This window comes from Meleagris gallopavo, chromosome 3 (assembly GCF_000146605.3).
Source record: "Meleagris gallopavo isolate NT-WF06-2002-E0010 breed Aviagen turkey brand Nicholas breeding stock chromosome 3, Turkey_5.1, whole genome shotgun sequence".
Lineage (NCBI taxonomy): Eukaryota > Metazoa > Chordata > Aves > Galliformes > Phasianidae > Meleagris > Meleagris gallopavo.
Window position 1 is genome coordinate 14,070,091 of NC_015013.2, and position 11,839 is coordinate 14,081,929.

Consider the following 11,839-nt stretch of genomic DNA (forward strand, 5'->3'; position numbering starts at 1 on the left):
AAGTTCACACCATCTCACTACTATAACCAAATCCCTTCTTAGACTACTGAAAAGCTACTGTTTTCCTCTGTCTTTGATATACCTTTTGTTTTGAAATTCTCCATCCATGCACATTTACTAAATGACCATCCAAAACGACTTATGAAGAAAAACAGCAAACAGCAAGAGCTGCTAATAGCAAGACGAGTTTTCTTAAGATTGCCTTGTTAATGAGATTCTATTAAAAATTGAACCAGGAAGGCTAGGTACGTAAATGCCAATGCATTATGCTCACAACATCTAAACACATGAATATTTCTGGAGCTTTAAATACTTCTGGGCTTGATTCACTGGTTTTGTGTCTCGTGTGTGACTGCAACTGTAGCTAAGAATTTATTATAAAACCCAAAAGTACCAAATAAGAACAGATTTTATAGTTGTTTTGCAGTAATTCGAAGGAACTTGAGAGAACAAAAACGACTTTTGGTTTGTCCAATCAACTCCTAACTCATATAGTCCCCAAAAGTTTTGAAATTTTTATTGAATTGGATGAAGAAAAAGAAGTAATACAACTGGCAATAACCTGTCAACTTCTCCAGATTCCCCTTATGTAAAATGTCAGAAAGAGTTTTACTCTGTCAACTGAAATCTTTCTCCCTTGTATATTTAAATCCACATTAGCGATGAAAATCGTAATCATCTACTAATGCTGACTTTCTGCAAAACTTTTTTGCTATTCATAAAATTGCAGCACTAAGAGGACATTAAACAGACAAAACATCACCCATCACATTATTTATAAGTGTTAATCCCAGACAGAATTAGCTGCGCACAGACAAAAATATTTAAGTATCTCCTATACACTTTGTAATATTTAAAGAAGACAAATGTTAAAAATTACAACATTCATTAATTGCCTATATTCATCATCTGACATGCTAAAATTTCCACTTTTGGAGTGGAATTTCCATATTTGGAGATCTATACAAAAATTCACAGAACACTTAATCCAGTATTCCTCTCCAAACTGTTCACAAACTCTTGGAAGCACTGCCTGCTTTGTTTGTGAACTGAACCTGTTGGGCTCATTCATCTTCCATTATGCCAATTATTTTGTTTGTTTTTCCAGAAGAAAATTGGAATTACACAAAATACAAAAGTCAGCATAGTCTTGCATTTTTTGGGTTCTTTTTCAAAGAGGAAAGGATTTAGAAATGTGGTTTAAAACATGCACTTGAACATGACTATCTACAAATATAATTCTGAGGTATTCTGCAATTTAGTTATCACTGAAATTAAAATCACAGGTTTATATTGAGCATGGAAAATTTATCTTTCTGAATACAGAAAGCCTGCTGATTCCACAATTCTGAGACACACAGATTAAATCATTCACATCTCTGATAGGGCTGCTATCTTTCCATTTGTTACATTCTTGATGAGCTGAAGTGGAAAGAACACCTGGAAGGTCACTGTTACTAGGGAAGAAAAATTACAGTTGAGCAGAGAAAAAAGATGACAGGAATCTGTCTGAACTTATTAAATCTTCCAACAAGACTTTCTTAGCTTGAGAGAGAACAAAATCTCAGAAGTGAAGTCACACACAGCCTTGTCCCACCTAGAATGTTGCTGCTGGGCAACTCACCAACTCGTTCTCTCATGCAAGTAACAGATTGAAGGATTACAATCTGGCCTCAGCAGGTTACATACAAAACAATTGAGTCTGCAACTGCATTTTAGATTGAAAATGGCTTCCAGAAAAGAAGGCAAACTCTAAGTTTCTCATTAAATTTGATCTGTTCTAGCTAGCACAAAAGTTCACCAATTTCCGAAGTCCTACAACCTGATTATTCCTATAAAGGAGGAGTTACTCATTATTAAACCAGCATCACTTAAGGAAAGTTCTTGTCAGTGGTCACTTGGCTCCAAGGGCAGAGAAAAAAGAGTAGAACCAGTAGACTTTACCTTTGTAATTCACTAAGTGCTCTGCTTGTGGATGGGCTAGGGTTTAGCTTCAGGAAGTTCTGCTTTAAATTGAGATGAGTGAGGTCTTGGCTATAAAACAAGTTGGCAGGCAGATGCTCCAAGCTGCAGCATGAAAGATCCACTGAGCTTATGCGCTGTGATGCAACCTGGAAGTCAAGAGGTATACCAATACATTAATACCATAACAAAACAAAAACATTTCCTTCACCTCTACTAGCACAAGATAAACTGTTTTTAAATTGCAGTCCAGCCCAAGTCAGTGTCAGCTAATTCAACACAGCTAATGTCACTGCTGCAGGTTAACCCACAATCTTGCTTCATCTGAGTACTAAAATCAGATCCACAGATAGCCAGCAGGGGGACAGTGCAAAGCTTTGTTGAACTAATATTGAAAATTAATTCATTTTCAATGAAGTTGTGGGATGCTCTGTGACCAAAAAAGAAGCTAAGGTATTTGAGAAGTAACAGCAGCAAAAACAGCACGCAAGTCCTCTATGTTGTATCACAGCATAGAACACAGGCAAAACACAAGCAGAGGTGAGATGCTGTCACCATCATATCCCAGCTTCAAGGGTTGAAAACTGACAGTGAAGAGCAGAAGTAGTTATCACATCTATATCTTACTGGGAAAACAAAATTGGAACAGCAACGAAGCAATAAGCACTTCTCATTGTACTGAAATACTGCCAAGGGTAATAGATAAAATAGATTTGTGAACATAACACGCTTCTCCAGAAAGGAGAAGACAAGACAAATTCTGTAGAGGCCACAGAAATCATGCACCTAGAGCTACACAGGGCTAGCATTATTCCACAACGTAAATCTATGGGCAACAAATTAAATAACAGAAACTGTTCCTCATCAAATCTCCAGAATATGACTGAGCGAAGTACAGCCTGCCAATTTATTTACTTATTAACTTATTACTTTAAGAAAAACAACAAAAACACTGCCACCAAGAACTGCTTCTTACATTCTCTACCCAAGCCTATTAAAAAATGCTCTCATAGAGTCTTATTAAAGAGTCATGAAGTTGCCCGCGTCACAAAGCACCACCTTGCTGAGATACAACACAGTGAGAATTGGTGGGCAAGAAGGAGGGATCAAGAACTGGAACAATGAAAGGCACGTTTGGAGCAGACATGGCCCAGACTAAAGGAGAAAAAGCAAACAACTTTACCAACATCTTAGATTTCTGGGGCTGAACAAATAGTGCTCAAGCAGTGATGTGCTCTGTCGGCTGCTCACTGCAAGAGAAGCAATCATTTTTGCCTCTGGCACTGTGATTGGCCTCACATGCTATGAGTGGAGAAGTACAAACACATCTAAGGGCCAGAAAGAAAAAGAAACCAAAAAACCTTCATAAACAAAGTCCAGTGGCATCTTATAAGAGCCTCTGAACTCCAAGGAAGGAGATATCATCTAATCTTCTGGGCAGAGATACAGCCCTTTCCACAAAGGACCCTGAACAGAGACAGATTATTTTTCGCTGGCATAAGTGAAGTAGCTTGCCATTGAAAGGAAGGCCAAGGACTTTTTTTTCTTCCTTTTCATTCCCTCCTTGCTAATGCAAGCTACACAAGCCTGAGGATAAGTGGCCTCTATTAACAAACACACAGCCATAAGCTTCAAGAGGAACAGACGGTGCAGTGTTTTTCCTCTAATTATCCAGTCCTCCTACATCCATCAAAACGCTTCGATTTTTGTTACTCAATTAGTTCAATCCTTTTGTCATTGTTGCTTTTTCTTCTTCATGTAGTATTAGAAAAAAATTATTCATAAGCTAGTCTTCAGCAGTCATTTCTGAAAAGGAGGTATTCCACCTATTTATGGTGCCAGAACCTGCCCAGTACAGCGCACTTCTCATCACATGGAAAACTGCTAATCTGAAAAAGCATCGACATCCATTAAACTCCAAGGAGAATGTGTAATTTCATATGTAATGCTTACACATCCTGTTGCTCCAACTACTTGCTTGGAATGTGATAGAAATAGCAATAAGCAACCCAGCAGTACTTAGCAAGGCCTGTCAGTCCAAAACATCTTGAAGTACCAGAATTGATAACTCAGACTGAGCCAACAACTCCACGTTCTACTGGGATCTCAAGAAAAGGATGCAAATACTTTTTCTTGAAAAAAAATCTGTTAAAAGTAATTGTTTTCATAAGTAACATCCAGTTTGTGTGGTTTTTTATATGTTGGTTTTGTTTGTTTTTAAAAGCAACCACTCTGATATACAAAGAATGCATACTAATCATGCCACTGACAAATTCTACCATGGCTCTTCCACAGATGACTCTGAAAGTTAAAAGCAGATTTTAAGTGGAGTTAGTTTTGGAATTGGCTGTAATTTTATTGAAATCTTCTTTTGTTGCTGTTAGCAAAACAGCACTCTAAGAATCATCTTCTGAATCATTACAAGGAACACTAATATAAACAGTTATTCTCATAGGCAGGGATAAAGTCTTTTCTCTTTTCGTTACTCAATAGTGCTCTGTAACAAATTCCTAGAGAACAGATGAAAAAGATGAAAAGAACAACATCTCATTCACCAGAAAATTTCATCAGTTGTTTTCAAGTTGAATACTGAAATTCTGAATAAGGGGATATTTCAATCTTGCATTTCAACAGATTTAAATGCAGTAAGGCTGCTCATGTAGTTGTTTGCTATTGTTTATTAGGAGCAATAAGTGCTTTTAAACACATGATACATTTTTTAAACAAAGCACAGGGTTTCTCCTACTCACTGTGGGGAATCACTGCAGAGTTATGGTGATAATGGGTAAGAAATCTGACCAGAATACCCCTCTCACAGGCAAATAACAAAAAATGTGCTGAGGAAGAGACATGATCTGCAGCAAGGAGGATTTCTATGAAGAGAGAGGAAAACAAGACATTCCATTGCAATAAAGTATCCCAACAAGTTATTTGGGTTGGGTTTAACAAGCCTGTGTTCCAACAAAAATACTGAAGAGTCAGTGTGGTAACAAGACTTGACAGAAGTGCTTTCTAAAGAGACGTGGAACGAGTATTAAGCTCTCACTACGGCTTGTTAGGTGTTTCATTTTTGAATTCTTCTAAAGAAAAATATAACTGTTCTAAGCACTTGATATGAAACCAAATGCAAAGGCAATTATTTTCTCCCAATCTAAATTAAAATGAAGTTTTAAAAGTCTTTGACATAGGATCTGATGTAACCTTCAACTTTGATGGTTAAACTAGATAATGCTGGAGGACTTTTCCAGACTTAATGATCCTATGAGTGTGTGTGTGTGTGTGTGTGTGTGTGTGTACCTACATACCTCCCCAAACAGGGTGAAGCCACTGCACAAAAGAATCCCCCTGGAATGTCTTCTAATCACATCCAAATCTGCACACATCCCTGACACCTGCTTTCCCATGACATCCCTGTCGCATTTACTATAAAATGTAAAAAGTGGGGAGAAAGGTTGGGGTAATGACTTTCTCCATGATGGTGTGACACAGTCTCACTTGCTGTAGCTTCAGAAGCTGTAGAGTCCATACCTATCTGATGTGGATGTGAAACAGCTTCACAACAGTGCAGCTCTAACACATAGCAAGGTCCGTACTTCTGAAGTATCAGTTTTATTGGATTTTTAATCAGGAATTCAAAGAAGAATGATAAAATATATAGCTCCTCTTCATTTCCTGACTGATTTTTAAACACTTTACAGTCAATCATTTCATTGTGAAGTCTTCCATTTTAATACCAGAGGAGTTGCAGCACAGTATGGCCAAATAAAACTCACTTACACAGCCCTGGTCTGCAGCATCTTAAGTTTTTTGTTTGTTTGTTTGTTTGTTTTTCCAGTCTCCAGGTATGCACAGCATACTGAAATGCAGTATCCAAATAGTAGTATAGAACTGTAGTACACACGACAGAGATCCCTGTATCTACTCACTACAAATATCAAATCACTGTCACGACAACCTTTTCTCTAGTAGCAATAAAATGCAGCTTTATCCTGTAAACACCACTACAACAAATAATGCTGGAGAACTCTGCCTCTGCACATGTCCTACTGCTCTTCCTTCACCTGAGAGCTGAACAAGTGACAAACAACTAGGAGTCTCCCAAATATGGATACTTATTTTTAAACATGCAGTATTTGTGCCACAGTAGTACTTAAAAGGATAAAAAGCTCACACAAATGTCAGCAGTATCTTAGAAGAAAAAAAGGTTTCATCAAGGTATTTAAATTATTATTTTTTTTAAAAGGAAACTGCTTTAAACATGATGAAAATGCAGAATGGATTTACTGTGACTCTTCAGTAGCTAGCTATAAAACCACAAATACTTGCATCGATCCATATTCTTGCCTAGTCTGACTCCACAGGGCTAAAAACTGCTTTGCTTTGTCCAACAGTATAATACCACCTCTGTCACCAAGCTGTGCAACAAGTCTGATTACAGTCTTTGTTTTAAAGCCTTGGCAATATTCCAAAAATGATCTGTCGCTGACAATGGATGTCAGCAATGGACGCAGCTGAGCCCAGCTGTATGGACAAACACAAGCCTTGTTTACACAAGACCATCTTTTGGTGTGACCTGCAGTATGAATTCAAACAAATGTAATTATATCTTTTTCCTGTTTACCCTCAGCCCATTCCCTACAGCTCTATTCAGATAAGAAATTACTATTTAGGACTTCAACAGAAGACAATTAAAATAACTAAACAGCCCACACTGTGAAAGCAGCCAAATTCTCTATTTGAACAAAGATGATGTTAAATTACACCTGCTGCAGACATGCTAATAGAGAAGTAATATAATTTTCCTCTAGGATTTGTTTTTAAACAGCTTGATAACCATCACATCCCACCAATGTATGCATAAAGCTTAACTAAACAGTGATACATACGCTTGAAATGTCTAAACTAGCCACTTAGAGCAAGAAAGCTCTCCTCAAAACCAGGCTTATTTCAAATCCTACCCCTCCTCTCTTTCCCGTTCCAGTGTCACAGCCCTATATATCAGTGGGACCTTCAGAGCAAGTCATAATGCAAGTCATGCATAAGACAAGCATGGATGACACAAGCTGGGAAACAGACCTATGGGACTCACTTACTAACTGGTTACCAAATCTAAGATGGTTAAGACAACTTTTCTTGCTATGCATCATACTGGTACTATTGGTACGCCTTACCTGTGTGGTAATGAGGTTTTCTATGTGCCTGTGCCAGAATACGAGAAAAGAGTACGAAGTCTGGAAGAAACATGAGTTAAGGCAAAAGGTATAAAGTGGGGCTTATTTCACACGTTAAGAAGGAATAATCTAGCAGGTAGAAATCCTGCTAGATTGAAGAAAAGGGGGGGAATTGAAAGGTGGAAAAGGGGCCTCATAAGAAAAAGTAAAAGGCAAAAAGAAGGTTTCACAGCAACTGAGAATAGGGGAGGATAGAGGGGGATAGTTAGGGAATAGTTTATAGAAGCAGGAATGTAGAGATCGTTAGAGAAAGGGGGATAGCAGACAAGGAGTCTGGGATAGTGAGGGGGATGAATGCCATGCTGATAAGGTTTGAGACATTTGGCAGGGAGATGATTAGATGTCCACAGAGCGAGACAAAACTAGTTTGGGGGATGCCCCCCTTCCCTGTCAGGAGTTACGGCGAGGAGGGTCAGAAGCCTTCACGAAAAAGACAACAAAATTCTTCAACCCATGACCCACTACGCACACGCAACAGGCAAGGGTCTGCATGCTTTGAGGTATAATGAATATGTATCTGAATTCTGGGAAATTATTGATTATGTATTAGTTTGCCCTATATCTGTAGCACGATTTTTCCAGATGGTGTGCAAGCTTGGAGGAGTTATCCCCCTTGCACCAGGGCTTTTGCACAATTGCCAATAAAACATACCTTCTCTATATCCTTACAGGCTATAGGGTTTGATTTTCTGCACATCAACAGGGCCCCTGCTCCACCCTCAAGAGCTGAGAAAGCATGCAGGCTGCCAAGAACTTCAACGGAAGAGGAAAGAAAAGAAATAAGAAGGCTCTCTGTTGCTTTAAAGCCTTACATTTGTGTTCTTTAAATGACAACTTCAAAAATGGAGGCAGTCCAAAGGGTGAAAAGTTCAGTGCTTTTCTGGCCTCTCCTTTTTGTTTTCCTACCAACATGAAAATAGATGCATACTGACTAAAGCTAAGGGCCTTGAAAAGAGAAAACAGAACTCTGCAGAGGCTTCAAAACATCTCAGCCATTCAGAAAATGTACAGGCATAGGTGAGAGCAGGAACTGCCTACTGAAACCAGTGGTGGCAGCAGGCACACATGCGATAACATCCACAGGCAGTCACCACCACTTCTCAACCTTTCTTCTCCTCAGATGAGGCTCATGGGCTGTGCAGCAACACAGCCAGAAATCTCCAGGAGATACTTCATCTTGATGCAGCTCAGGGACACAAAGGTCGTTCTGCTTGCCCTCCTCTCCTCTCTTTAGTTCTAAATGAAGATGAATACAGCATGCGGAAACAGCTCATTTCAACTTGAGGATGTTAGACAAAGCTGTAGGAACGCCAGTGAAGACAGTAGTAACACACGAGTGCGTGAGGAGGGGGGATGTGTGCAGGTAGCAAAGCAGAAGTTGCACTCCTTCACCTTGCACGATAAAAGTCCAGAAGAAATCACAGATGCAAAAGCCAATGACCAAGGTTAAGAATCAGAATCTGGAAAGTGAGGGTTTGTCGGAATGATGGCATTAGTCCTCTGTCATTTCAAAATGTTTAGACCTGCCTGAAGTAGTTATTCTGGGATAGCAGTATTTATTGTTTCCTCACAAGTATAACTGCTCTTCTTTTACACACCCAGTATGATACCAGTACTACACGGGCAGTGACACTAACACTGTTGCGTTAGGGGAAGTCTCCCCAGGATGTTCACACTGATAAGGTCCTGCAAGGACCTGCATTTTGGTGGGGCAAGGAATATTAACATCCTTGAAACAACCTGAATGAAAACAAGCTGTTATTCACCACAGAATTTTGCAAAAGAAACAGTCTCTCAAAAACAGAGAAATGCCTTGTTTTCCTCAAGTAACTTCTGTTTGATATAAGTTTTTAAGTAGACAAATAGCTGTACAGCTAGTAAGCTTGCAATGAGCAATTCTCCAGCAAAGACTTTCTTTCAGTGTTTGCTATACATGGACTCTCACTAGTGATACTGTCAGCACTTCCCGAAGTCCTTCACTTGCCTGACTCTCCCCTCCTCAACAAGAAGCAGAGTTTTGGTTGGTTTTAGGTGGGCTTTGTTTGCTGGGTTTTCTTGTAAGATAAGCAGTTACACCAGGTCCTTGATTTCTGACATAGTTTCTCCTACGCTGTTGTACACACAGCGTATGGATCAATTCTGCAATAAGATCAACTCTTTCCATGTCATTATTTCATGGTAATTTAGAAACGCCTTCTAACCCACAGTGTTTTGTTGTTGTTTTTTTAATACTAACAATGAATATAGTTTTGCTGGCCCGGGGCCTAAAACTGGTTTCCAACACTTAATCCTTCTTGCTGGAGACCTTGTTCCTTCTCCCTCAACCATAGAAGGAAAAGGCCTAACATCCCTAAAATTAGTTTTAGCTAATCTTTCTTTCTTTCTCCTCCTTACTATACGGGTTAGAAGGTTCTCAGACATTCAATTTCATGACTGACTCAAATATGACCTAATACATAACTGAACTGCTGTGCAGTATGCTGGCCCCTGCAGCCTCCCACCACAGGTAGTGGGATCCGTGCACCACAGACACATAGATCCCCTGGGCTTCGTTAAGAGCTGAAGTACACTTTTCCTGCTCAGTCCCACCACCTACCACCAGAGACTACTGAAAACACTTTGGGATTCTCATGCATTGAAGTCACCTTAAAAGGTAATGTCTGCAACACTTTACAGAGCTTCTAGCTGGAATCTGTTTATTCTTTCCCACATAAACGCAGAAACTGCACAAATTCAGTTTCAATATCAGAAGCTGACTTAGAGGCTTCAAAGGTCATTACTTGAAAGCTATTCCAGATGTGTGAGTGATAACTAGTTCTCCATTCTCACTCTTGGCACAGTATTTCAATAGCTACTCTTTGCTGAAGGCAGCAATAAGGATCATAGACCCAAAATTTCAGTAAGAAAAAAAAAAAAATTAAAAGTGAAGCTATAGTGTGGTTAGCACAGAAACTAAGAGAAAAGGCTTGGTCAAAATTTACACCACTTGGAGTCAGTCTGAACTGTTTTTAAAAGGAAAAACAAACAGCAAACTACAAAGCTTCCCTCCTGAACTATTAAAAGAGAAACTACAACAAACAGAAGTTAACTTCCAAAACATCAATTGGCCTCTAACAACAAAAGGCATAAAAGGATAGGTTTTGCAGGGAAAGAGAGGGAAGAATACTTTCAAGTGTTATAATCAAAAGAGAAACAAAACTGGCCTCAAGTTTGTTTTGCCTCATCTCCTGTTTTCAATGCAAGTCAACAAGAGGCCACCCATAGCCAGAATGCCCAGATATCACTGCAGAACAAAGGTCCCAAATATTGACGTTTTCACACATACACAGAAAAGGAAATCAAGTTCCATACAAAAAGGCAGAGGTTTGTTTATGTTAGAATACTTGTAATCACTGCTAAAAGGAAGCTGTGGTTTTATTTTTAGGGATCTATTTTTAGAGAAGGCATTATCTCAATATTGTCATTTTTATGGTATTAGAGAGAAAAAATGGCTTCCTTTTTCCAAACTTAGAGTCAACACATTTTCCGTAAGAAAGGAAAAACAAAGCAAAGAAGACCACACCAAAACAAACAGAAAACCTCCCTGCACTGAAAAATGAGAAAATCTTACAGGGATATTTTTCCTGTACTAGATAATGAATCAGTCACAAACAGGCTACCAATGCCTCTTAGTCTCTCAAATTTGTAGAAAACTAGATAGCTACCATTCTCAAAGAAAACAACCTTTTTGAAGAGCCTTGGATTTGATGAAATGCTATTTTTTTTAGAAGGTACCATTGATGTTGGAATTGAACACTACTTACTCTTAGGTCATATGCTATAGAGACTCATTTCCAAGCCTCCAAGCACTGCGAGTGTAACAGCCAGCTACTGCAGTCACCCATTCAATGACCAGCAAATCCCTGACCTCCAACCCATCCCCAACATACACATAAACACAGTACACTAAGATATCATGACCATACAGCCAAACACATCTCCAGAGAAAACAGGTTTGGTAATAACCCTGCAATTGAGGATTTTGTACAGATGGTGCAACTCATTACAGTATCTAGAAACACATATGAAACAAGTCAATTGGATAAGGCAAGGAAGGTACGAGGTAGGGCTAATTTAACCATGGGACTGTTGCCTCTATAGGCTGAAGACCACATTTTGTGTTAAAACACTGCAATAAAGTTAATCCTGCACGGCTGTTTTAGATATGCCTCTGTACAAGCTTAAGATGGATACAACTGCTTTAGAGGTCCCTTCACTATTTGTATAGGATAAATTAAATTGGGATTTGTTTTGTTTTTTGCAAAAACTTCTTTTCATAGTGCAGATGGATTTACATACATACAGCATACTCTGCCCTGACATGAAAGGAGTAAGGCCAATATGGCAGCATGTCCCGCTCCCTTCAGTTTGCTATTCTTGCTCTTTTTAGAGCTTTTAAAACATAATGTACACTGCCATCACAATTTACTCTATACTAGCAGCAGGCTTTGATTGTCCAGAATGGCACAGATGTTTCCACTACAAGCCTAAAGACAAAGGTTTCTGAATCAGAGGAGAGAAAATATTCATACAAGGGTACACAGGAGAAAATTCTTAAGTCTGAAGTTTTAAATCAAGGATCACTTTCTGTATAATCCTTTTTTTTT

The 11,839-nt window shown here is 38.9% G+C and overlaps 1 protein-coding gene across 1 annotated transcript in view; it reads right to left on the reverse strand.

Moving 5' to 3' along the window:
• Positions 1-11,839, reverse strand: part of PHLPP1 (PH domain and leucine rich repeat protein phosphatase 1) — a 121,652-nt gene that overhangs the window by 35,320 nt on the left and 74,493 nt on the right. Inside the window, exon 4 of the mRNA XM_010708426.3 lies at positions 1,945-2,111. Coding sequence (XP_010706728.1) covers positions 1,945-2,111 — 167 coding nt within the window. The remainder of the gene's footprint in view (positions 1-1,944; positions 2,112-11,839) is intronic.